Source organism: Phoca vitulina, unplaced genomic scaffold (genome assembly GCF_004348235.1).
Source record: "Phoca vitulina isolate PV1807 unplaced genomic scaffold, GSC_HSeal_1.0 scaffold1, whole genome shotgun sequence".
Taxonomy (NCBI): domain Eukaryota; kingdom Metazoa; phylum Chordata; class Mammalia; order Carnivora; family Phocidae; genus Phoca; species Phoca vitulina.
This window is the reverse complement of record NW_022589704.1, coordinates 71,387,569-71,412,406: the sequence shown is the minus strand read 5'-3', so window position 1 is coordinate 71,412,406 and position 24,838 is coordinate 71,387,569. Positions and strand designations below refer to the sequence as shown.

The following is a 24,838-nucleotide window of genomic DNA, read 5'->3' as shown; positions in this document are numbered from 1 at the left end:
GGCCACGCTGGCTCGGGTTCTCTCAGCAGTGGGTCTGAGGGTCACCTTCCTGGTCCTCAGCACTGGCTGCTCTTCAACTCACAGTATCTCTGAGAGCTGATTTTTAGCACCAGCTGCGTGGCATTTCTAATTGCTGACCTTTATTTTTCCAGAGAGGATTTTGCAGAGACACTGACAGTCTGCTTTCTCTTTCTTCTCCTTTCTCTCTCCCTCCTCTGCCTCTCCCTTCAGTCGGCAGCACCTCCTCCTCACCAGCACTGTTAGGAATCAGAGACCCTCGCTCTGAATACGATAGGACCCAGCCACCTATGCAGTATTACAATAGCCAAGGGGATGCCACACATAAAGGCCTGTACCCTGGTAAGACGCCAGCTGGGTATGTGATAGAGTATCTCGAAAAGCCACTCGTTTCCAGGCACCCCGCCAGCGGCCTGGGAAGGAGCCCATGCCTGTATTGAGACGGTCCCCCAGCAGCCGACCACGGTCCGGTCTCTCCATTTCCTGCTTCCAGGGCTGTTGCCTTTTCCGCTTGTTTTAAGCAAAACAAGCTAAGGTAGTGGCCTAGTGACCACAAATAAAAAGAGCACGGTATCCAAGAGAGGTGGTTTCTGGCTTTCCCCCAGTGCAGTCCCTTTGCTCTGCTCCCTTCCCGTCCATGCAGTGTCTCCCTGTGTTTCCCCTGTGTCAGAACTGAGTTCTGGGATGCTTTGCAAGGCCACATCTCCTAGACTGGCTCATCTCTTAAATTCAAACCTGAGAATGGAGATCAATTTCATTTACATTTTCATGGAAAAGAATTTGAATGAATAAAATGTATAATGTGATTCTTCCCGGAGTGATTATATTTTAAGAATAACAAAAATGATGTTGCATACTATTCCTATTTTTATGTCATTCAGAAACCTGGGCATCTAATTCATGTGAAGGATGCCAGCCCGAAGAGTTACCAAGATCTCATATTGTCCCCATTCTCAACTCTCTGGCAAATTATAACTGCTCGAGAGCTTTCAAATAAGGGTGTGACTGAGCTACCACAAAAGAGTACTCTTTCCTCAAAAAAACCTATTTATTAAAAAGAAATAAAAGCTGGTGGCAATTTAACAACTGCTGGGGGAGCCGTCTCAGTTGTGCTGTTGTCTTTGAAAATGTGATTTCACAGGACTGTTTACTAATCGACTATTGTTACTATGGCAATTAATAGCTCAGAAAATTGCAGATGCTACATTTCAAACACCGAGCTCTTTGCAAAGGAAATGCACCAACTGAAGTGCATTGTTGCTTCAGATTTGCAGCAGCCTGCTTTATTTTAAAGATCGCCTCTTTAGCATGCATGCCCTTCTGTATCTTCTTTGCTTGCTTCAATAAACTAATTTGCCTCAAGTATGTTTCATTTTCCTCATTAAAAAAAAAATCTTTGCTAGTCTAACAATAAGAGAAGGGTAGCCAATGACATCATCGGGAGTCTGCTGTGGACTCTTGAAGACAACCATCTGATTATCAGATTCTTTTTGTTTCAAAATGTACTTAAAGATGGCAGATACAAGACGGTGCCTCCATGTGGCCAGACTGTTTAGAACACGCCCGTGCCTGCTCGTTCCAGGACCTGGACTTTGAATCAGAGCTCTGATTCTGAAGGCATGGAGCTTGTAATGTTTCCCTTCCCCCATCCGACCCAGTGCTCTAGCTCAGAGCCCTGGAAGAGTGATGTCCCTCGGCTCAGGGAGCCAGGCTACTGTTCAGAGCCAGCCAGGGAGACCTTTACAGGTATACACAGCTCCCCACAGTGACCAGAGGTTGAGAAGGAAACCTTTTTGGATTGGTATTGCTTTTCGGTGAAACACACACATGACTTACCTTTGCCATACCCATTATCGGCTAACAGCTAGATCCAGGGATCCCAGACCACTGCCTCTCCTGATCCCCGCTGGCACTGGGAAAGGCAGTCCCCATCAGGGACCGTACCAGCCCTAGTGCAGGGAGCCCACACAGCCTAATGGACCGGAGTGATGAGCACTAGTTTTAATTTCATAAAATATTTTCTTACAGGCTCCAGCAAACCTTCACCAATTTACATCAGTTCCTATTCCTCACCAGCAAGAGAACAAAATAGACGGCTACAGGTGAATTTGCAATATCATTTTTACAGAAGGCCGATTAGCAGGGATCGACACAGTAAGGGGTCCACGCCAGTTGACCTACCAGAGCTGGGCCAACACAGCAGGGGCCGAGGAGCTTTCCCTAGGGATCTCTGCTCCTCAGAAGCTCATCTGTGGTTTAAGCAAAGCACTTCCACAGTAGCCTCATGTGCTTGAATATTCAAATCGGTGCTGCTGAGACCACCATGCCACTGATGGGAACCACCTGAGAAGTCTTTAACTCATATTCTTTGCCCAACAATCTCCGTTTCCCACTCCTTTTTTCTGTTAATCTCTAAATTCTCTTCCATCCTCTGGGTGGGGAAAGGTGGTAAGCACACTCCATTCTCTCATCTCATTGTTCTTTTTTGTAAACCTCATGTCCCATCTTCATGGCTCCCACCACATTCAAGCATCTGTGGTTTGAAAACACTTGAGTCGGTGGCCAGGTCTCCATTAGTTTCAGAAGTCAAAGTGAACTCAGCCCTACCGGGGTGGACCCCACTCTCCATCAGAGTGGGGACTAATGGTGGTGGCATCCAATCTGCTTTCACGGGGGGCCTAAAATTTATATCGGTCCTTCCTGATGCCATGCCCACATTAGGTCATCTGATCTCTCCTCTTACCTTCCAATAATACATGAGCAACTGGGGTTTTCCAAACAAGCCTGTATCCTGAACTTCAGATAAGGATACTCTAAGACCTCCCTCCATTTCATCATCTTTTCTCTGTTGATGGAAGAAAAAAGAACTTCGCAAGTTATTCATAATTTATGCCACAGTTTTTAAGTCAGGAGGAAAAAAAACCTTAAAATCATAACTCTAACTTAAATTAAAAAGAATTTAGCTCTGAAATGCTTATAATGTTAGAATGAACTTAGTTCCAGAACATGATGTTGGTATGTACATGGTAAATTTGTTACATCTTACTAAGTGGGGGGATTTGGGCATGGTCAAGAGGGGAAACAGACATAAGAGCCATGACAGTTTTTCTTCAAACATATTTGAAGACATTAATGTGAGGTCAGAGATGAGATAAGATAACACAAAAGGAAATGGGGGCAGGGTGCCTTGAGGAGGATGCCCACATGGGTTTCACCTTGCTTCCTTACTAATCTGATTAGTCCTGGCTTGGGGAAATCTTTCCTATTTGTTCACGTGTCTCTTCCAATTTTATTATTCTGCTGCCCAGGGATTGCTTACTCCTTTAACAGTACCTCACATTTCTTTTAAAACTGAGGGATGGACTCAATCTTCATCTCTGAGGTAAATGTTTTAAAGGATGGTTCTGTACATACACAACTATCTGAAGCATGAAAATCCAACCTCCAACCAAATTCATGATGTACTACTCATGGTTCCCCTGTGTCAAAGCAAAAATCAAGGCCATCCTTTCATTGGGCAGGCCCAGGTAACAGGCCCCTCCGCAGCAGAGCACAGAACCGGACCTCTAGCGGGGGAAGGAGGTAGCCAGAGGCCATCTTGGGCTCTCCGGAGACAACAACTTCTACAGGCCTTAAAACAGGACTTGAGCAAACTCTGCCAGCCCATTTATAAACATAGTTTAAAGTCCTTACAATCTACTAGTAAATATACAGCGTGTACCAAAAAGAACTTTGAACCATATGTTCACAAATATTGAACACTGCTTTAAAAATATGAAGCAGGAAACCCACATTAATTTCCCTTAAACACGTATTTCCAGAAATTGCTTTGATTTATTTGCTTTTTCATTTTGTCAACAGCATCAACAGCTGTATTATAGTCAAGATGACTCCAACAGAAAGAACTTTGATGCATACAGATTGTATTTGCAGTCTCCTCATAGCTATGAAGATCCTTATTTTGATGACCGAGTTCACTTTCCAGCTTCTACTGATTATTCAACACAGTATGGACTGAAATCGACCACAAATTATGTAGACTTTTATTCCACAAAACGACCTTCTTACAGAGCAGAACAGTACCCAGGGTCCCCAGACTCGTGGGTGTAGCATCAAGATGCTCCGTAGAGGAACTCTTCTTTCTAACCTTGTTTGGGTTGAGATGAAAAATCCATCTTGCTGATTTGCTGATGAAATGTGAAAGTGAAATGAAAGGACCGAGTGAAGAGCATATTTTTTTTCTTTTTTGAGGAATTATCAGGGAAGTAAGGAAACCTTTGGGAGAGAGGACTTTCTAAGCTCTATTTAGGTGTTAGATCTAATTACTTGTAGATTCTATAGTCTGGTGAAGGTGTGGGCGATGTGATGAGAGGTTTGAGACATGGGTGAAATGAGATGGGGGATGTGTAGGTCAAATCAAATTAAAGATGATTTTTTTAATGTGAATAAAGTTATGTTCTGATAGTTTGTACAGAAAAAAAATAATAAAATGGATGCCCTTCATGTTTTATTGCTATTACTAAATGTCAAGATTGTATGCTATTATGTCTTGTAAATTTCTTTTGTTGGTGTAAATATGGAAATGCCACATTGGTTAAGTGCCATCATTTGTAATGCAGTGTGTCATTTGAAAAGAGATTTGAAGAAAACTGACAGCTTAAAAAACAAATGGGAAACCCAAGGAATTGTTAGCAATTAAAAACAATCTATAACATCCTTTGTTTTCAAAATGAATAGTGTACCTTTGAAGCACAACGTCCAGTCTGGTATAGAAACGCCATGCCCATTCCCTGCCTCTTTCATAGGACACTTCACTGCCATTTTCTATGCACATGAAAGAAAAATAAATGTGGAAATTTCATCCTTGGAAATTTGTTCCCTGTTCTTTTTTTATTTTCTGTGTGTAATACAGAAAAGCACGTTCTATAAATGTGAATCTAACTGCATGTTATAAATATATCCAAGTATTATGGACTTTTCTAGTTTTATACACTTTATGAGATGGACCGTACCAAAGAATGAAACTATGACATTTCCTCCTCTTTATCTACCTTAGTATTTTTATTTGGGGGGATTTGTTTGAATCTAATGTACATTGTCTTTTTTTTTTTTTTTTGTCTTCAGACTGCTGTATGTATTTAACACTGCTTTTCACCTGAATGAAATTACATCTGACAAGACCAGCCCTAACTAAATTGACAACGACTCCTTTTGGCAATTTTTTTAAGAACTCAGTAACTAGGCAAAAACAATGGTTGGGCACTTATTGGTTGACACCAATGCAGAAAACCAAAACAAATTCTAAATAATTATTTTGCTGAATGATCCCATGAGACAATAATCCCTGGATTAGAGACAGAGTGGAGGAAGCCCCATATACATGATAGGGGTTCCAATAATGCCAAGCAGCATAACTTGTAAGCTTCTTCTCCATTTGTTGAGATGAGAGGCATCAGCCCCTGGAGGCCCAAAGACAGGCCTTCCTAAGTCTTATGGTTTCCACCCTGGATCTTACATGGGAAACAACCCATATGGCAAGTCAAACCCAGAGTTGTTGACTGAGCTCAGTATATCCTGCAAATGAGGTACAAATCATAAATTAGAACGTGAGCTTATATTTGTGAGTATATGGAAAGAGCTCTAGGAGAAAAATGCTTTCTCTTGTTGAATGGACTGCAGCGCAAGATTAGAATCCAAAATGAAATGGAAATCCAAATACAAACAGGAATATTGCTAAAGTTTGTCAGTGGGAGGACTTTCTGACGTGCAGCCTTCCTGAAATGACCCACAGTAAGACTGCCCAGCTGCCCCTAGCCTCACATGCCCTGGAAGATCTCAGCAAACAGCCCTCTAGGTGGCAGACACTGCCAGATTTCCCCGAGGAACTGGCATTAAGACTTTTGAGATGTCTGGTAGCCATTTGAGCTTTGAATCACTGACTTCCTTGAACCTGACATTTCCATGTCTGGGTTGAAGGCCCTCACTCGAGTCAGGAATACAAAAGAATCTGTAGATGGCCTGAGCTGAGTGCAGTAACTGACTTAACTTAGTGGACCCAGGTCCCCAGGTCTCCAACTCTGACAGGCAGCATTTCAAAAACAGATCCAAATTTGGGTTACAAAGAACTCCTCACTTGGGTATCCACCCGGACCTCCTAATGGGGTCAGAAAGAGGCCTGTGGGTGAGGATTGGGCAGAAGATCAGATGCCCTATAAGGCTTCTTCCTTGTGACCAGAGATAAGAAGCTATGGACAGAGCCTGAAAGATACAAAACTGTATCACTGATCAAAAAGCTAATCCCACTCCCAAAGTGTAAGAATAAACAAGCTGTACTATAACCAAATTGACTTTTTTTTTTAAGATTTTATTTTAAAGATTTTACTTATTTGTCAGAGAGAGAGCACAAGCAGGGGGAGGGAGTGGCAGGCAGAGAAAGAAGCAGGCTCCCTGCTGAGCAAGGAGCCCGATACAGGACTTGATCCCAGGACTCTGGGATCACAACCCGAGCCGCAGGCAGACGCCCAACGAACTGAGCCACCCTTATTTTACAGAGAGAGACAGATCATAAGCATGAGTGAGGCAGGGGGAAGGGAGGCAAGGGAGAGGGAGAAGCAGACTCGCCACTGAGCAGGAAGCCCGACACGGGGCTTGATCCCAGATTCTGAGACCATGACCCGAGCCAAAGGCAGATGCCAAAGTTGACTTTGTTTTGCTGCCCTTACGTCACAAGACAGCATGCAAAATTCAGCCCCCAGGAAGAGGTCTGTGGCTCTGCTCAGTGAGTTTCACTGCATACCACAAGGTCAGAGATTAACTGAGCCAATGTTGGTGAGCTAGACCAGTTGTGTACCCTGACTGCACATTAGAACCACCTGTGCAGCTTTCACAACTAGGAGGGCCTTATCCTGACCAATCAAAAGCACAAGAAATGGGGTCCAGGCACCACTATTCTTGAAAAGCTCCGTGGGTGACTGTGATGTGCAGTCAAGGTAAAAGCCACTTGGCCCAGGGCGCCTGGGTGGCTCAGTTGGTTAAGCGACTGCCTTCGGCTCAGGTCATGATCCTGGAGTCCCGGGATCGAGTCCCGCATCGGGCTCCCTGCTCGGCAGGGAGTCTGCTTCTCCCTCTGACCCTCCTCCCTCTCATGCTCTCTGTCTCTCATTCTCTCTCTCTCAAATAAATAAATAAATAAATCTTTAAAAAAAAAAAAGCCACTTGGCCCACACACCATCACCCTCTACCTTCCTGCCCGGTCACCTGACATTTTGGTGGTTGGAGTTTGAGGTGTGGAGTTTGCCTGGAAGAGTGACAGAGATTTGGAGTATCATAACTGAGATTTTAAACTTGAAATGTGAGAGGTAAGGTTTTCCTTCTTGCCAGAGTATGTATCTTTTGCTTATGCACTGTTTAAAGTTATGTCTTTTCAAGCCCAAGGACGTTTCATGAGTATGAGAAATGATGACCTCACAGACCCATTAATTAATCCAATAATTAATCCCTGGCCAATATTTGGTTGTCCACATGACTGCTGATTATTCCAGTAAAATACCAATAATTCACTTTCTGGAGCACTCACTGTATGCTATGAGTATCACATATATTATTATTTTTCCCTCATAGTGAATGTTATGAAATCTGTGCTAATATCCCATTTTACAGATCCTAAAGCAAATGTGGAGCAGCTTGTTGAAGATGACACAGTTGGTAAGTGGCCAAGGCCAGTTAGTACTATGGTCTATCTTAACTATGACGCCAGTGTTAAAATTCAGTCGAGTTCCAACTGAGCTATTATTTAATGAAAAATGTTCATATTTGTCTTTAATTTTCCAAAGGAAACTCTATCCCTGAAGGAAAAACCATCACCTGCCATAAATAAAAAGTCACCATAAAAATGAACATTTAACTACTAAACATACAAATTTCCAGGGACCACCAGAATTCAGCACTCCACCACCACTGGTGTCATATGCACCTCGTTTTGGAAAACTTGGGTCCTGATCAGTCTGGTATGTAGGACAGTTTAGGTGGGCTGAGAACTCCCCTTAGGATGTTCTGAGTCATGCCTCTGAATACAGGCCCATTGAAACAAAATCCGCCATGAGGCAACCCTCTTGTCTGGGGGCCTCAGTAATACCTTTAGAGGAACACACAGATCTAAAGCCAGTGGATGGTGGTGTTATTTCTATGATTAAATCAGATTATAAGGGAAAAAATATTTGTAAACTTGGCCACTGCTGTTCACTTCATTAGGTTTTTTAAAAGTTGTTTGTAACAGCATTATTCATAACAGGCAAAAACTGAAAACAACCCAAATCTCCAACAGGAGAATGGATAAACAAACTGGTACATTTATGTAATAGAGTACTACACCACTAGGGGCGCCTGGGTGGCTCAGTCGTTAAGCGTCTGCCTTCGGCTCAGGTCATGATCCCAGGATCCTGGGATCGAGCCCCGCATCGGGCTCCCTGCTCCGCGGGAAGCCTGCTACTCCCTCTCCCACTCCCCCTGCTTGTGTTCCCTCTCTCACTATCTCTCTCTCTCTCTGTTGAAAAATAAATAAAATCTTAAAAAAAAAAAAAAAGACCAGGTAAAACTTACCTGTGGTGATAGAAGTCAGAACCATTGTTGCCTATGAGGGTGGGTATTAGCTAAGGAACTTTTGGAGATGATGGAAATGTTCTATATCTTGATTGGGGTGGCCCTTACATGGGTGTGTGCATTTATCAAAAGTCATCAAAATGTTCACATAAGATCTGTGCATTTCATCACATGTGAGGTTTATTCCAATTTAAAAAGTTATTAACATTTGTTTTAAAAGGCACTAAAGAAATATGTGATGACATTGTCTGAGACTTAGTTTTATGACTTAGAATCATAATCCGATTTATATATTTTAAACCTTCCAAAACATCTATTTAAGAGTGGTGTTAGAGGGGCACCTGGGTGGCTCAGTCGTTAAGCATCTGCCTTCGGCTCAGGTCATGGTCCCAGGGTCCTGGGATTGCGCCCCGCATCGGGCTCCCTGCGCAGTGGGAAGCCTGCCTCTCCCTCTCCCACTCCCCCTGCTTGTGTTCCCTCTCTTGCTGTGTCTCTCTCTAATAAATAAATAAAATCTTAAAAAAAAAAAAAAGAGTGGTGCTAGAGGTGGTCATGGAGAGGATGTGACCACCAGTTGACTTGAGAGCTGGACCTAGGCAATCAGAGGCTCCCGATCCCCTTCCCCATCCTTAGAATAAGCATTCTGCTTGCCTTCACGACCCTAGAAGCTGCCACAAGGACAGAGCCTTGAGATGGTAATGTGGCGTTGAGGCCATCTGGATGGCATATGTTACTAAACTCAGTTAAGGCTTCTATATAAACTTCTAAGATTCTGGTGGGCAGGTGCAGAGATCTACTCATCTTGCGGCCACCCAAGACAAGCCTCATAAATTCTCTTGCTTATTAAATCTGCCACCTACAAATCTCGATTGTCCACCTCTTCTCCTGTCTCTCCTGGCCCTCCATCTACAGGAGCCCATTTGCAGACCAACAAGTGGTTTCTCAAACAAAAGATTTTAGCACAAAATTCTTTGCAGTTATATACACAAAGTCTATTTAAAAGCTGACAGCTTTCCAAAGTTAAATTTAAACAGAATTCTAGAAAATGCATATTTGAAAAGCACTATATGGGAGTGTCTTTTGAATGAGCTACGCTTGTACAGATTTGCATGTGTGTTGACAAGAAAGTAAGTTGAGAAGTAAAACAGGCTCATATTTAAACATGTTGCCGAGAGAGAGATGTGTCACCCCTTTTACCTAATGATCCAAAGAGATGTGTAAATAAATACCTCACCCACCTCAGTGCTACCCAAGCCACAGGGAACGAGTGTGGAAAGGAAGTCCTTTCAGCGAGATACTAGAGAGGTGTTAGCAGCAAAACAAACAAGTCAGTGAAATCAGAGCAGCTAATGGGACTTTTAACTCTACAAATGCAGATCAGACTTTGAACTCAAAGAGGATCTTTGCTGTAGGTCAAGGAAATCCTTGCTAAGAAGAAGAGAACAGTCTTACTCTTAATTAGAATGCGTCTGGGGAGGGAGCTGGAAGAGAGCAAAGGGTGCAAACCATGTTTGGAATTCTCTAGGCAGTTTCCACCCTGGTGGACAACTGCCCTTTGCTGGCCTGTGCCAAGGAATGGACTCAAGCCTCAGAGACCGATGTGCAGCCATGAGCCGCCATCCATACAGAGTAAGACTTCTCAGCTGATACTTGTCAATTCTGCCTCACTTTAGAAGACCGTGACTTTTGTCTCCAGCCTCACTCACCTTTGTGATAGCAGTTTGCTTGACTTGACTTGCTGTCTTTATGAATGCACTTATTCAGGGCAATCCTTCAAATCTGCACACACAAAAGGGAAACTATTAGCAAGCAAATTATGACTTGACGTGTATCTGTTTTAGTGCCATTCCCTGTTTTTATGTCAGCAGCTTCGCTGGAAGCAACTGGCATGTCCCATAAGTGGCTGTTTGTGCCTATTGCTGTTGCCTAATTCTAACTCAAAATCGCTAAAAAGCATTTTGTGCTGTCATAATCGTTTGCATGAGCTCTTTCATTATTAAAGCCCATCCAGTAGTTGGGGGAATTTTGATAAAGACTTCATGATACAATGGACTATTTCACCTTACATTCACGGCCCAGTGATTCCAGAGCTGACCAATGCACTGTCTTGTAAAATACAACTAAACACAACTTGCACTGGGTCAAAGGTGTAATTCTGAGATCAGTGGGAAAATATCCAGTTCTTCCTTTAGAAATCCCCTATAATTGTTCATTTGCTCCCCCAAAGGAAACACCCCTGAATTTTGCCTTCATTTGCTGGCAATAAAATGTAACATGTTGAGCTTTGGCCTTGATGAGCTGCCATCCACTGAATACTAATCTAATAAAATGACTTCAGGGAGGATGACATCCCTCTAGCACCTCTCTTCAGGGTTCTTCAGAATCAGTGGCTATCCTAGCCCAATCCCAGGGAGCTCTCTTTCCTTCCCAGCTATGAGAATGGGTAGAATGAGGTATGCCCAGCTTCCTGGGGACTAGAGGAAAGAATTCAATCCAGATGGGCTCCAGGTTGGAAATACCATCATAGGAGATCTGGCCATTATAGAGATGGTTGTGCTGTGAGGAATTTATTTCAAGCCTTTACAAAAATATTTTCTGAAGACAAACCAGGAAGCATATTCTATAGCTAAGTGATTAAAATATTTACATGTCCACCAACATCACTGCAATCATGTCTGGCCTTGTGACCAGAAGGCTCATTCTTGCCTGTAAACTGTGGTCAAAAGATAATGATGTGTTTATTCAGTTTGCAAATAATTAGGTGCCTCCTTTTTCATTTTTCTCTCATGTGCCTGACTTTTTAATTGTTTCTTTGATAATTAACTCTTCTATGAAAAAAAACTATCAAAGGAAATGTGAGGTGGTATCAAAACTCTTTAAGCCTGTAATTATAGAACATCTTAATTGGAGAAAAAGCTGGTCCACTGGTTTCACCACTTGAAACTACTAATACTGTCCTCCAAGGCCACATCACTGAGTCATAGTAGTGATGTATCATTACTAAGGAATTATACTTGACTGGTAATAACAAAGTTTCCCAAAGCTGTGCCTTCAACAAGATGAGTTCTAGAAGGTTTTGGATTTTCTCTCCTTCACATATTGAAATGAATATAGAAAAACAGATCAATACTAGTATGGTGGCTCTATAATGTCCTCATGGACCCAGGCTCCATCATAATCTCTGGGCATGGCCCTCATCTTCATGGCTTCCCAGCTTGACTGCTGAAGCTTCAGCCATCACATTTCATTCTTCAACAAGGAGAAAGGAGTGGGAAAGTAGAACCTGCCAAATGAATCATTCTCTTAAAAGACCTTTCCTCACGCATACATCTTATTTTTACCTGGGCACATTGCCATCTCTACTCATGTAGGGGTTCTGTTGATAAGGAAAATGAGATAGATAAGGGAAAGTCACAATCAATCTCTGTGTAGGATGCAGATGATTCTATGAAGTGATCCCTACACTTCCATTACTTTGGCTCCTATGAATATAGGCCCCATGCCAGAGACCCATGTTGTATTAATTCCATGCTTGGAGAGAAGCCATAGTACCCATCCCTCCCTAGACTTGAAAGATAACCAAAACTGGATGAAATTTCTCAAGTTCAGGTTCAATTTACTGTTCCATCTCATAGCTTAGAAATTAACCATCAAAAGCCAGTTACCATCAGTCATTATGACTTCCAGTCTCCAAGGCGCAAAGCCATGGGCGTCCACAAAAGCACTTCAGGAGTCAATGGGAGGGACTCTGGACCCATCTCCCCACTGTACCAATAGCAGCCCACCATGAGCAGTTTCTATATCATATGTCCATGTAAGATTATATTAACAAAGTTTCCACAGCTAAACCCAAGCAAAGTAGTGACAGCCATTGTATGGTCCATGACTGACCTTAGGCCGCGGGCTGGAGACCTAGAGCTCTGTGTGCTCCTGACTGAAGCCTGGTAGACTCGTAGCAGCAGCAGCCTTGTTCAGATGAGTCACTTTAACTCACTATGAGTTCCTAGGCATCTTGGAAAAACCTGGAAGCTTATGAGGCTGCCATCACCTCAAGAACTTGAGCCCCACTGAACCCATCAAGTCTGAGTTGAGTTGTCATGGAAAGCCTCAGAGAGCAAGAGGGACTCTACGACAGTCCTAAGACAGCCTACTAGAGAAAAAACTGTCCTCAAAAACGGAGAGTAAGTGTCCCAAGCTCACATCAATGGAAGATTGTAACTTAGATCTGTTGGGTTCTGGAGCCCCCATTAACCCTTTGGGTCTCAGAGGAGACCAGAAGCCTCCAGTCTTCACATACTCTATGTTTATCCTAAGTAAACCCATGTGACAAGCCCTCTACCAGTCCGGAACCCCCTTTCCCTTCCTACTAGCTCCTGGGCTAAATTAGGCTCAAAGAACGCAAACTAGTTTTAATGTTTGCCTTGGCAAACATAGCTAGGAAAATACCTTATTTGCTCAAATCAAAGTTGATGTTTTTAAAACTACAGAAAACTACGAAGTGGCCTGTTCACAAACTATGCTCTGAGTCTCAGCAGATCCGCAGCAAAAGAAAGACCTCACAGATCAAAGGAACCCAAAGAGAGTATCCCACCGACCCACCCACCCCGAGCTCTTCCCCACCTGGGCCAGCCCACTGCCCCCAGCTCAGCCTGAACAGGCAACTCAGTAGGAGCTGAGGCCTGGGCTGGAGGTGGGGGCCAGGCCGGCAGTTCGGCCTGGGAGAAGTTTAGGAGGCTCAAAGGGAGAGAAGGACCCTCCTCCCTGCCCTAGCTTCTGTGGAGAAAGCCCTTCCTGAGCAGAAGTCACTCACAGCCCTGCAAGTGTAAAAAGGAAGCTATGCACATTCTGGAAAACACTGAAAGAAACTTTTTGTTTCCCTTCGCGCTCCACTCACTTTTTACTCCTCACTCCTCAAGGGCAGAGGAGGAGCCATGTGATGAGAGGACGAGGAAGGTCAGCTCAGGGCACTCCGCGGTTCCAGGTGAGGGCCAGAGCCTCCGCACGGTGGGATCCGCACGGTGGGATCGCCAGGCCCGCTGTGCCCTCGGGGAGGCCTGCAATCCTGCTTTGGGGAGTTCGGGGTGAGTTCAGTTCATCCAGGTAGCTACAGATCAGTCCCACTTGGCAAATGAAAACGCTAATCTGGCGTTTTAACCACTTAAGTCCGTGCGTACTCCTCAGAGAGAAGAGGACTGTATCTGGCACACCTGAACCCGCAGACCGCCTCCTCAGGACGCAGCACCACACCGGCTCTCAAGCCGTAAGACGAGCACCTCCCTGGGAAAAGATAAGAGAGTGTCTTCCGGGCGGAAGTCCCGCCTCACTAGCCCGGACCGCACCTGGAACCCAGGCCCAGCTTCCGGTGAACTCTTCGGCGGCACATGGCTGCACCTGATGTGGCAGCCAGATTTCCCTCTTCTCTCTTGGCATCCCCACATTGACAGTCAAGTCCGCAATGCAGATCTGAGCGGAACTTCCCACCCGTCAGAGGCCGGAAGGTAAACTAGAGGAAGGCTGCATTGCCCGCGTCCTGGCAGGGAAGGATCATCTGAGCAGATGATCTTTAGCCCAGTGTTCCCCGCACCCCGCAGGGTGAAATGGGGCACAAGAAATAACACTGCAATATTCATGCTGAGGATCAAGCACTGAGCAGAGCCCTTAACATGGATTATTTTACTCAGAGGTTATGAGGCAAATGCCACTGTTGACTCCATTTTACGGATGAAGCCCAGTAGAGGGAGATTAAGAAACTCACCCCAGGTGACAATGGCAGAGTGTCTGCGTCCAGAGCCACCTCCCTAAATGAATATCAGTCTCTCACCTATCAGATTAACAACTGCCCCTCTGCTGGGGAGAGCAGGGAAGAAGGGGCAGGAGCTCCTCTGAGCGGCCATGGCACTCTGGGGAGTGGGCATGGACCAAGATGGAAATTCCATTCCAGCTTCCTGCCCTGTGGCTGGGTGGGTAGGGCAGGTCAGACCTGCCATAGGTTTCTCTCACTCTGTCACTATCTCCATTCTGGGGAGTTCTGCTCTCCCCTCCCCAGTATTCCACGTTCTCCACTAGCTCTAGAAAGCCTCCATTTCTGCTGTTCCCCAAGGTCTGCCCTGGGCTTCCAAATCACCTCTCTGTCCCCCTGACTCATTATTCACTTTGATTTGGGTGTACACTTTCCAGCCTGTACCACCCCTGGCCAAACTCACTCCTGCGCACCTCGGAGCGAGGGTGCAGCCTTCCCTAACTTCTGAAGCAAACAGGTGGACTTCCCCGTACTAAGCAGCTCTCAGCACTCAGGAGACCACTTCATCCTTTTGCCAAATGGAGAAGTTTCCCGTGTTCCTTGGAAGATTAGTTCTACAAATTGTCCCTAAGAAGAGTTTTATGGTCAGATGAGTCTGGAAAATGCAGCATAGTGTGTCTTAGAGATTCACAGTATCTTTAATGCTTGTATTGAAGGCTTTAAGAACTTTGTAATAAACACTGGATTCAGAAGTCCAGTAGTTCTCAAGTTTACTAGACCACAGAACCTTCTCTTTGGGGGAGTGGGTACCTATTTTAGAAACTGTATTCAGCAGAACTCGGCAATGTGAAAGTAGGTAAAAGTTATTTTTCCTCACTCACAGGTGGGGCTTCTCTTTTACTTACATAGTCTGTACATTTATAATTAAAATGTATCTTCTTAGACTCTAGGGTCCCCTTAAATATAAGATGGCCTAATTAAAATCTAGACCCATTTATTTATTCTGTAGCTGTAGGGAATAGGCATATAATATGACCATAGGTACTGATTCTAAATGATGTAGGGGTGTTCTGTATACTCAATAGCTTCAGTAGTTCTCAAACTTTTTGGTCTCAGGACCCCTTTATGTTCTTAAAACATATGGAGAAACCCGGAGTATTCTTGTATATGTGGGTTATATCTATTGATATTTATGATATTAGAAATTAAAAACTCAGAAAACTTTTAAATATTTAATAATTTATTTAAAAACAAACTCATTGCATGCTAACATAAATTACACATTTTAGGAAAAGTAACTATCATTTTCCAAAACAAAATGAATCAGTAAGAAGAATGGCAGGGGCACCTGGGTGGCTCAGATGGTTAAGCGTCTGCCTTCAGCTCAGGTCATGATCCCAGGGTCCTGGGATCGAGCCCCGCATCAGGCTCCCTGCTCGGCGGGAAGCCTGCTTCTCCCTCTCCCACTCCCCCTGCTTGTGTTCCTTCTCTCGCTGTGTCTCTCTCTGTCAAATAAATCAATAAAATCTTTAAAAAAAAAAGAATGGCATTGCCCTACATTTTTGAAATCTCTTTAATGTCTGGCTTAATAGAATATAGCTATATTCTCATACCTACTTCTAGAGTCAGTCTGTTCTGACACCACACGGCACGTACCACTGTACATCACAGTCTACAATGTGCCACTGTACACTGGTGAGAGAATTAAGAGTGAAAAAGGAAAATGACATTAGTATTATGAAGATAACAGTTTTGACCTTGTGGAGCCCCTGAGAAGGTCTTTAGGGCCCCAGGGTCCCTGTAACACATTTGGAGAACTGCTACTTCAGATGATCAGCCCAGTTCCTTCTTACTCTGTATATACCTGAGAGGGCTGGAGGGCTGGATGGGTCTCCCTGCTCCTGGGAGTAACATGTCTATGATCAGGAGGATCCACCTCTCAGGGAGCCCTAGTCCTCTGGCCTGGCCGATACCCATTCCTCCCCACTGCCTATCACTTCTCACTGTGGTTACTGGAGCCCAGGGGAGTAGAGGTCAGTTTGCATGTTCTTGACTCAGAAATTTATAAAGAGCTTTGATGTATAGAATTTCATTAAAGCCGTAAGGGCCCCAAGGTAGCCATTGTGCAAACACAGATATTGCCTTCATTTGTAAGCTGCCTAATTCCTGCAAAAATGGATTTAAGCTTTATCTATAATCCATGTCCTGTTCTCCTGCAGGGTTTGAGTGGGTCCATGATATGAATGAGCCAAGAAGAGCTATTTTTTTTTATTTTTCTTCACACATGGGAGGAGGATGAAACGGTCTTTTATCTTGGCCCTGGGGAGGTTTGAAGCCCAGACACAAAGGAGAACAGAGGGAAAGACAGACACCAGCTCTGGTAGATCTGAGCAAAAAGGTGACATGCTGTACTTGTGCCAGAGATGCTCCCTTGGGCCAATCTCCTAAGACCGAGCAAGAGATGAGTCTAGATGAGTAGGACCCGGGTGGGTCCTTGTTCTATAGAGTCCCCAGGTGAACAATCAGGCATAGCTAACAACTTTTCTGCCTTGGGCTAAAATGAGAGAAAATGAAACCCTGAGGATCTTGCTCTGTACCATGGCAATAGCTACTACCTGCTTCCTCTGCAAGAGCTTGTGTTTATGAGGCTCACAGTAGAAGTTCTGATTTTGGAGTTGGGTGTAAAGGACATAGTCCACACTCACCCACTAACTAGCAGGGTGACCTTGGGCAAAGCACATGGCCCACTGAGTGTCAGTTTCATCACCTGTAGAATGAGTTAGTGTAGGATTTGCTGAGATAGTGCATGTAAGCACTTCGCATAGTGCCGGACCTACAATTAGCACTCAGTAAGTACTTGCTGTTAGTTTGCTCTCCTTCTACCATGACTAGAGGCACGAAAGTGCAGGGCTACCCCTAGCATTTGTGGTGCACTGGGAGATACAAATGGAGGCCCACATATCATTTAAATATATAGACATTTAAAAGATCTAAATCTGCTAATATTGTTATATAAAATGTTTCGTATATTTATCTCAACAAGAGATATTCTTCATAACAACAAAAATTTTAAACCATGCCTACAGGTATCGTTTTTATATGACTACAAGTTTATAAAATATCAGATATGACTGATTTTAATTATTGAACATATCTGGAGGCCAGCATTATTTGGATGAATAATAAACACAAACATAATTCATTATTGTAAGTATTTTTTCATATAATACTTTCTTGCCTTCATTTTGTCAAAACCATTAATGATGTGGTTATGATCAGTACTTTTACATAATGTGTGTTCTATTCATATTAAAAATTGTTTAATAAAATATAATTGTCTTTAAAGTGTAGTATATTTAAAGTGTAGGAATATATTTTTACCAAAATGTAAACTAAAGTGCATGTAAAAATCAAAAATATAAATTACTTTTCATGTTTCCAGAATATCTTCCTCCTAATATATTCAAAATTATAAAAGGCAAAATATAAATTCTAATTAATAAATATAAAATTTTAAATCTAAGAATTTAAATAAAGCGGACATCAATTTCACTTTTGAAATTTGATTAAACCTTACTACCTATTTGAATAAAAATGAAACTTTACAATTCTAGATGCATGTCCACCTAGTTACCAAAATAATCATTTTCATGCTTTATGCATGTTAACTGTAGACCATCATATGTACAAATTTAAAGTAACATAAATCAATACTGCAAAAGTTCCCCAGTTACCATGTGCAACTGTTGTGAATACACTGCTCCCTATTGACTATTGTAAGAACCACATACCAGAACTTAAAGAGACAACAACAACAAATCAAATAACCCACTTAAAAAATGAGCAAAAGGCTTGAAGAAACACTTCTCCAAAGATGACATACAAATGGCCAATAAGCATATGTAAAGATGCTCAACATCACTAATCATCAGAGAAATGTAAATTAAAACCACAATGAGATGTCAGTTCACACCCATTAGGATGGTTACTATCAAAAAACAAAGGGTGCCTGGCTGGCTCAGTCAGTAGGGCATGTGACCCTTGATCTCAGGGTTGTGAATTCAAGCCCCATGTTAGGTGTAGAGATATCTTAAAAATAAAATCTTTAAAAAAATAAAAAATAATTTAAAAAGACAAATGTTGGCAAGGGTGTAGAGAAATTGGAACCCTTGTACACTATTTGTGGGATTGTAAATTGGTGCAGCTGCTATGGAAAACAGCATGGAGGATCTTCAAAAAATAAAAATAAAACTGCCAGATGACCCAGCAACCACACTTCTGGGTATAAATCCAAGAGAATTGAAAGCATGCTCTTGAAGAGATATTTGCACACTCATGTACATAACAGCACTATTTACATTAGCCAAGAGATGGAAACAATCCAAATGTCCATTGATGGATGAATTGGTAAACAAAATGTGGTCTATACGTATGATTGAATATTATTGAGCCTTTGAAAAAAAGAAATCCTGTCATATGCTACAAAATAGATGAACCTAAAGGACTTTATGCTAAGTGAAATAAGCCAGTCACAAAAAAGCAAATACTGTGTGAACCCACTTATATGATGTAGCTAAAGTAGTCAAATATATAGAAATGGAAAGTAGAATGGTGGTTACCAGGGGCTAAAGGGAGGCAGAAAGGAAAAGTTGTTATTTAATAAGTATAGAGTTTCAGATTTACAAGATGAAAAAACTCTGGAATTCTGATTCACAAAAATGTGAATATATTTAACACTATAACAATATGTTAGCTACATATATGATGTTTATATATATATTGATAATATGCTAATAATATATTGAACCATAAACTTAAAAATGGTTACGATAGTAAATTTCAAGGTATGGTTTTTTACCACAGTAAAAAAAAAAGTGTGTGTGTGTGTATAATTTCATCTAAATATTCATGATCAATGAGTAGTCAGCCCTTTGAGATTTGGAATAAACACTGTTTATCTGGCCAAAGAGAGACATGCTGAGAATTGTAAAAATAAAATTATCTCAACAAACTAGGAATAGAGGAGAACTTCCTCAAACTGATAAAGAAAATCTACAAAAAACCTATAGCTAACTTAATAGTGAGAAACCTGAAGATTTCCCACTAACATCAGGAACAAGGGATGTCCCCTTTCACCACTGCTTTTTAACATCATACTGGAAGTGCTAGCTAATGAAATAAGACAAGAAATGGAAATAAAAATGTAGGCAGACTGGAAAGGAAGAAATAAAACTGTTTTAAGATGACATTTTGTCTATGTAGAAAATCTGAATGAACAACAACAAAAAGTCTGGAACTTATAAATGATTATAGCAATTTTGTAAGATACAAAGTTAATAAAGAAAAGCATTTGTTTTCCTTTATACCAGAAATAAACAAGTGGAATTTGAAATTAAAAACACATTGGCATTTACATTGGGACCTCAAAAAAATGAAACACTTAAGTGTAAATTGAACAAAATATGCAAAATATCTTTATGAGGAAAACTACAAAACTCTGTTGAAAGACACCAAAGAAGAACTAAATAAATGGAGGGAAATTCCATGTACATGGTTAGGAATACTCAATATTGTCAAATGCCAGTTCTTCCCAACTTGATCTACAAATTCAGTGCAATCCTATTCAAAATCCCAGCCAGTCATTTTGTGGATATCAGCAAACTAAAGTTTTTATGGAGAGGCAAAAGAACCAGAATAGCCAACTAGTATTTTTTAAAAGATGTATTTATTTATTTGAGACAGAGAGCATGGGGTGGGGGGTGGTGGTGGGAGGAGAGTAGGGGCAGGGGGAAAGGGAGAGAGAGAATCCCAAGCAGACTCCCCGCCAGGTGTGGAGCCTGACAAGGGGCTCAATCCCATGACCCTGAGATCATGACTTGAGCTGAAATCAACAGTCAGACACTCAACTGACTGAGCCACTCAGGCGTCCCAGCCAACTTAATATTGAAAGAGAAGAATAAAGTCAGAAGACTGACACTACCCAACTTCAAGACTTACTGTAAAGCTACAGTAATCAAGACAGTGTGATATTCAAGAAGAAACGATCAAATAGATTCATGGAACAGAACAGAGAGCTTTCCCAGAAATAAACCCACATAAATGCAGTCAACTGATCTTTGACAAAGGAGCAAGGGCAATACAATGGAGAAAGGATAGTCTTTCAACAAATGGTGCTGGATGTCAGGGCATCCATATGCAAAAAAATGAATCTAGACACAGAATTTACACTCTTCACAAGAATTAACTCAAAATGGATTATGTATTATTACTGGATTACATAATGCACAAGGAAATAAGCCACCCTGAATAAGAGTCAGCAGAAACTACAAATAAGAAAAACAGGTGTAAAATTGCATCAAATGTTGGAATCATCAGAGAAAAAATGCCAAATAGATATTTAATATCATTAAAGAAATAAAATAATGTTGAAATGTCCACAGAGCAAGATGCTTTAAAAAATGACGGCTTATATTTTTTAAAGACCCAAGTAGATTTCCTAGAAATTAAAAGTAATATAATTTAAATAAACAATGTCAATTGAAAGGTTAAGTAGCTTACTGTAGCTGAGGTATGAATTACTGAACTGGACAGTAGTTCTAAACAAATTACCCAAAATGCAGCCCAGAGAAGCAAAAAGGAGGAAAGAAATAAATGAATAGTTCAAGAGACTAGACAATAATTCAGAAGAAAGTTGAGCATAGGGTGTACCATAGACTGAATATTTGTGTTTCCTCAAAAATTTTCGAACCTAATCCCCAATGTGAAGGTTTCAGGAGGGGGATTTGGGAGGTGGTTAGGTCATGAGTGTTGAGTCCTCAGGAATGGGATTACTGCCTTATGAAAGAGACACCAGAGAACTCCCTTACCCCTTCTGCCGTATAAACATACAGAAAGATGGCCATCTAAGAACCAAGAAATGGGTCCTCACCAGTCACTGAATCTGCCAACACCTTCATCTTGGACTTCCCAGCCGCAGAACTGTGAGGAATAAGTTTGTTTATTAGCCAGCCAGTCTAGGGTATTTTGTTATAGCAACCCAAACAGATTACAGGAGGGCTGGATCTAGATTTCAGGCCATCTCTCCTTCCATAAAATGTGTACAACCAGATTTGCAGACTGAACTTCTGCCCCTGAAACGATTTCCCTTCATTACTACTTTTCAGAATCACACTTGTGCTAGACTCTAATGATCATTCCAGAACAAAGTGCAGCCCCCAGAGGGGAAGGGGGAGAACTTGAAGAGAAACAATAAATGGGTGCCTGCCACAAGTGGGATATGATACTTTGTGATAGGACAATCTACTGCATTCACACTACCTGAGGATGAAGATTTGACACACTTTCTTTTTCCCGAGCATTTTCACTACTGACATTCTCCCTGCACTCTGAAACAAGATCTGTCTCTGGTCTAGGCCATGGTTTACCTATACTTTCCTGGCCTTCTGTAACAGTGTTAGGTTTTAAGTGCATAGTGCAAGAGGTGTGGAGAAGCTTCTCCGTGGGGCCTGAACAGTATTGATGTGGATAGCAGTTGTTAAAGAGACCTAGTGGGGTCTAGGCTTCCCAGCAAAGCACCAGGTCCTGAGTGACCGAGGGGTATGTGTGTGTAATGGATAGAGCGTAGAGCAGAAACCCCTTTTGCCCAGGTGTAAGGGCACGGCCTCAGAGGGCCTTGGTGAGTTCTCCTACCAAATATGGGACAGTTAGTGTCTTATTGTCTCCTAGACACCAGAACCCTGAGAAAGGGCAGAGATGCCCCAAATATTGCCAGGAACCAGGTGGTATGCTGACTGCTGACTCAGTTTTATGCATGCGCTTTCCCACTCAAAGAACCAAGGCAGAAAAAAAAATCAAGAAACTAAGACAAATAGCTGTTTTCAGGTTATTCTTGTGAATCACTCGGGTGTCTTGCTTCCCCTCCTTGTGGTTTGTCTTTGGGCATTTCTCCTCTCCCTGGCTCCCACTGAAATGTTAAAGCCATGGTGAGGGACTCCAGTGAAGGCAGGGATCATCTGTGGTTCCCACTAGCTACACAGCGAGACTCCTGTCACTACAAACAAAAAAAAGCAGCTACACCTCAACAATTACTGAGCTGACTCTTTAGCAATGAAAACAAACAATGTCAAGATTAAAGGGGGAAAAAAAATCAGTGGATGTGTAAGTCTGGTTTTAACCAGATGTCTTCTTCTGAAGGGGTATTGGGCCTCCAAAGAATTGAGCTATACGTACATTCAGCATTCCTCTCCCCTGTCCCTCATAGTTATTCCCCCAAAAGCCAAATTAGTTCCAGGTGTGTGACTCCTCTTCCCCCCACAGAAACTATGGCCCCCAGGGGGAACTGATTTCTAATATGGCCTCCTAGGAGGGCTCCAGCCAAGGCCAGGTAAGGCTATGTTGGATTCTGCAAACACCTGTTCCCTCTCTCTCTCTTTCTCTCACTGACCAGACAGGCTTTGGAGGAAATGAGCTATAGAATGTTCCACAGCAGAAAGAGAGAGAAATCATCAGAAGAGACAACCAAGAGCATCATCAAATCAGTTTTATTACCTGTCTCTTACCAGCCTATAGGACAACCCAAAAGGTAAAAAGCTAAGTGTTTGTTCCTGATTCTTCAGGGCAGTTATCTCCATGGTCACATGCTTCTCTGTCTCCTGCAGTGGTTCTCAACCAGGGAGCTGTTTTGCCTCCAGGGGACATTTGGCAAATCTATACAAATTTTTGGTTGTGACACCTGAAATGGGGGTGCTGCTGGCCTCTGCTGGGTAGAGGCCAGGGATGCTGCTAAACATCCCATAATGCACAGGTCAGCCCCCACTACCAGCAACAAAGAATTATCTATCCAAACATTTCAATACTGCTGAGGTTATAAATCTTGCTTTAATTTTTCTGAGTTCAAAGTTTTCTTTATTTACCAAAAGTATTAGTTTCCTAGGGCTGCCATCACAGAGGACCACAAATGGGGTGGCTTAAAACAACAGAAATTTGTTCTCTCATTGTTTTAGAGGCTAGAAGTCCAAAATCAAGGTGTCAGCAGGGTCATGCTCCCTCGAAAGGCTCTAGAAGAAGACACCTTTTCCAGTGTCTCATGGCCCCAAGTGTTCCTTGGCTTCTACCAGCACAACTCAGTCTCTGCCTTCTCCAGGTGTCTCTCTTTGTTCTCTCCTCTTCTTATAAGGACCTTAGTCACTGAATTTAAGATGATCCCAAATCTAAGATGGCTTTATCTCCAGATCCTTAATAATTACATCCACAAAAAGCGAATTTACAAATAAGATCACATTCTGAGGTTCTATGTAGACATGAATGGGGGGGGGGGACACTATTTAACTCAATATACCCTAGAAAGGAGTGACCTTTTAGCTGAGAGTGGTGGAAGTTGGTTTAAAAAACAAAAAGCCATAGGTGCCTACCCTTACTTCTTAAGTATCCAGGCTGCAGAGAAGCAAAAATAAAACAGGTAATGGGGTGCCTGGGTGGCTCAGTCGATGTAGCATCTGACTTTGGCTCAGGTCACGATCTCAGGGTCCTGGGATCGAGCCCCACATTGGGTTCCCTGCTCAGTGGAGAATCTGCTTCTCCCTCTCCCTCTGCCTCTCCCCCTGCTTGTACTCACTCTCTCTATCAAATAAATAAATAAAATCTTTAAAAAATATAAAAAATAAATATAAGTAAATAAATAAAGCAAGTAAATCTGGCAATATCCAGCGCTCCCCTACCAATTTTAGATGCCAAAAAAGTAAGTCCATCCCCTTCTGTGTGTTCCTCCTGCTCAAAGCCTTTTTTTCCTCCCCCATAGAATAATGGCATAGAAAAATGAACTTCAGAGGAACATCAGGACCTATATGGAGTCTGTAGTCTCAGTGGCAGTTTTATTTATTTTTTTTTAAAGATTTTATTTATTTATTTATTTGACAGAGAGAGACACAGCGAGAGGGGGAACACAAGCAGGGGGAGAGGGAGAGGGAGAAGCAGGCTTCCCACCAAGCAGGGAGCCCGATGCAGACCTCGATCCCAGGACCCTGGGATCATGACCTGAGCCGAAGGCAGACGCTTAACGACTGAGCCACCCAGGCGCCCCTCAGTGGCAGTTTTAAAGCATGGTAACAAATTCTGTGGGACTGCTCCCATTGAAAGGTGGAGCTTGTGTTCCTGTCTTAGTCCATCTGGGCTGCTACAACAAAATACCACAGACTGGGTGCCTTATAAACAAAAGAAACTTACTTCTCACAGTTCTGGAGGCTGAGAAGTCCAAGATGAGGTCGCCAGCAGATTTGGTGACTGATGAGGGCCTGCCTCGTAGTTGATAGAAGACACTCTTTTCACTGCATGTTAACATAGCAGAAGAGCTGAGGGAGGTCCCTGGGGTCTCTTTCATGAGGGCACTAACCCCATTCCTTTCGTGAGCGCTCCACCCTCATGACCTAATCACCTCCCAAAGGGCCCACCTCCAACTACCCTCACATTGAGGATGAGGTTTCAACA

General features: G+C 42.6%; 1 protein-coding gene across 6 annotated transcripts in view; it reads left to right on the top strand.

The window, feature by feature from the left end:
* PKP4 (plakophilin 4) overlaps nucleotides 1-4,889 on the top strand; it is a 233,813-nt gene extending 228,924 nt beyond the window's left edge. For 5 of the 6 annotated variants that reach the window (XM_032410053.1, XM_032410062.1, XM_032410044.1 and 2 more), the window contains 3 exons: nucleotides 232-360; nucleotides 2,047-2,120; nucleotides 3,880-4,889. In XM_032410053.1, coding sequence (XP_032265944.1) covers nucleotides 232-360; nucleotides 2,047-2,120; nucleotides 3,880-4,128 — 452 coding nt within the window. In that variant the 3' untranslated portion in view covers nucleotides 4,129-4,889. The remainder of the gene's footprint in view (nucleotides 1-231; nucleotides 361-2,046; nucleotides 2,121-3,879) is intronic. The other variant, XM_032410079.1, reaches the window with a different exon arrangement.
* The last annotated feature ends 19,949 nt before the right edge of the window (nucleotides 4,890-24,838 follow it).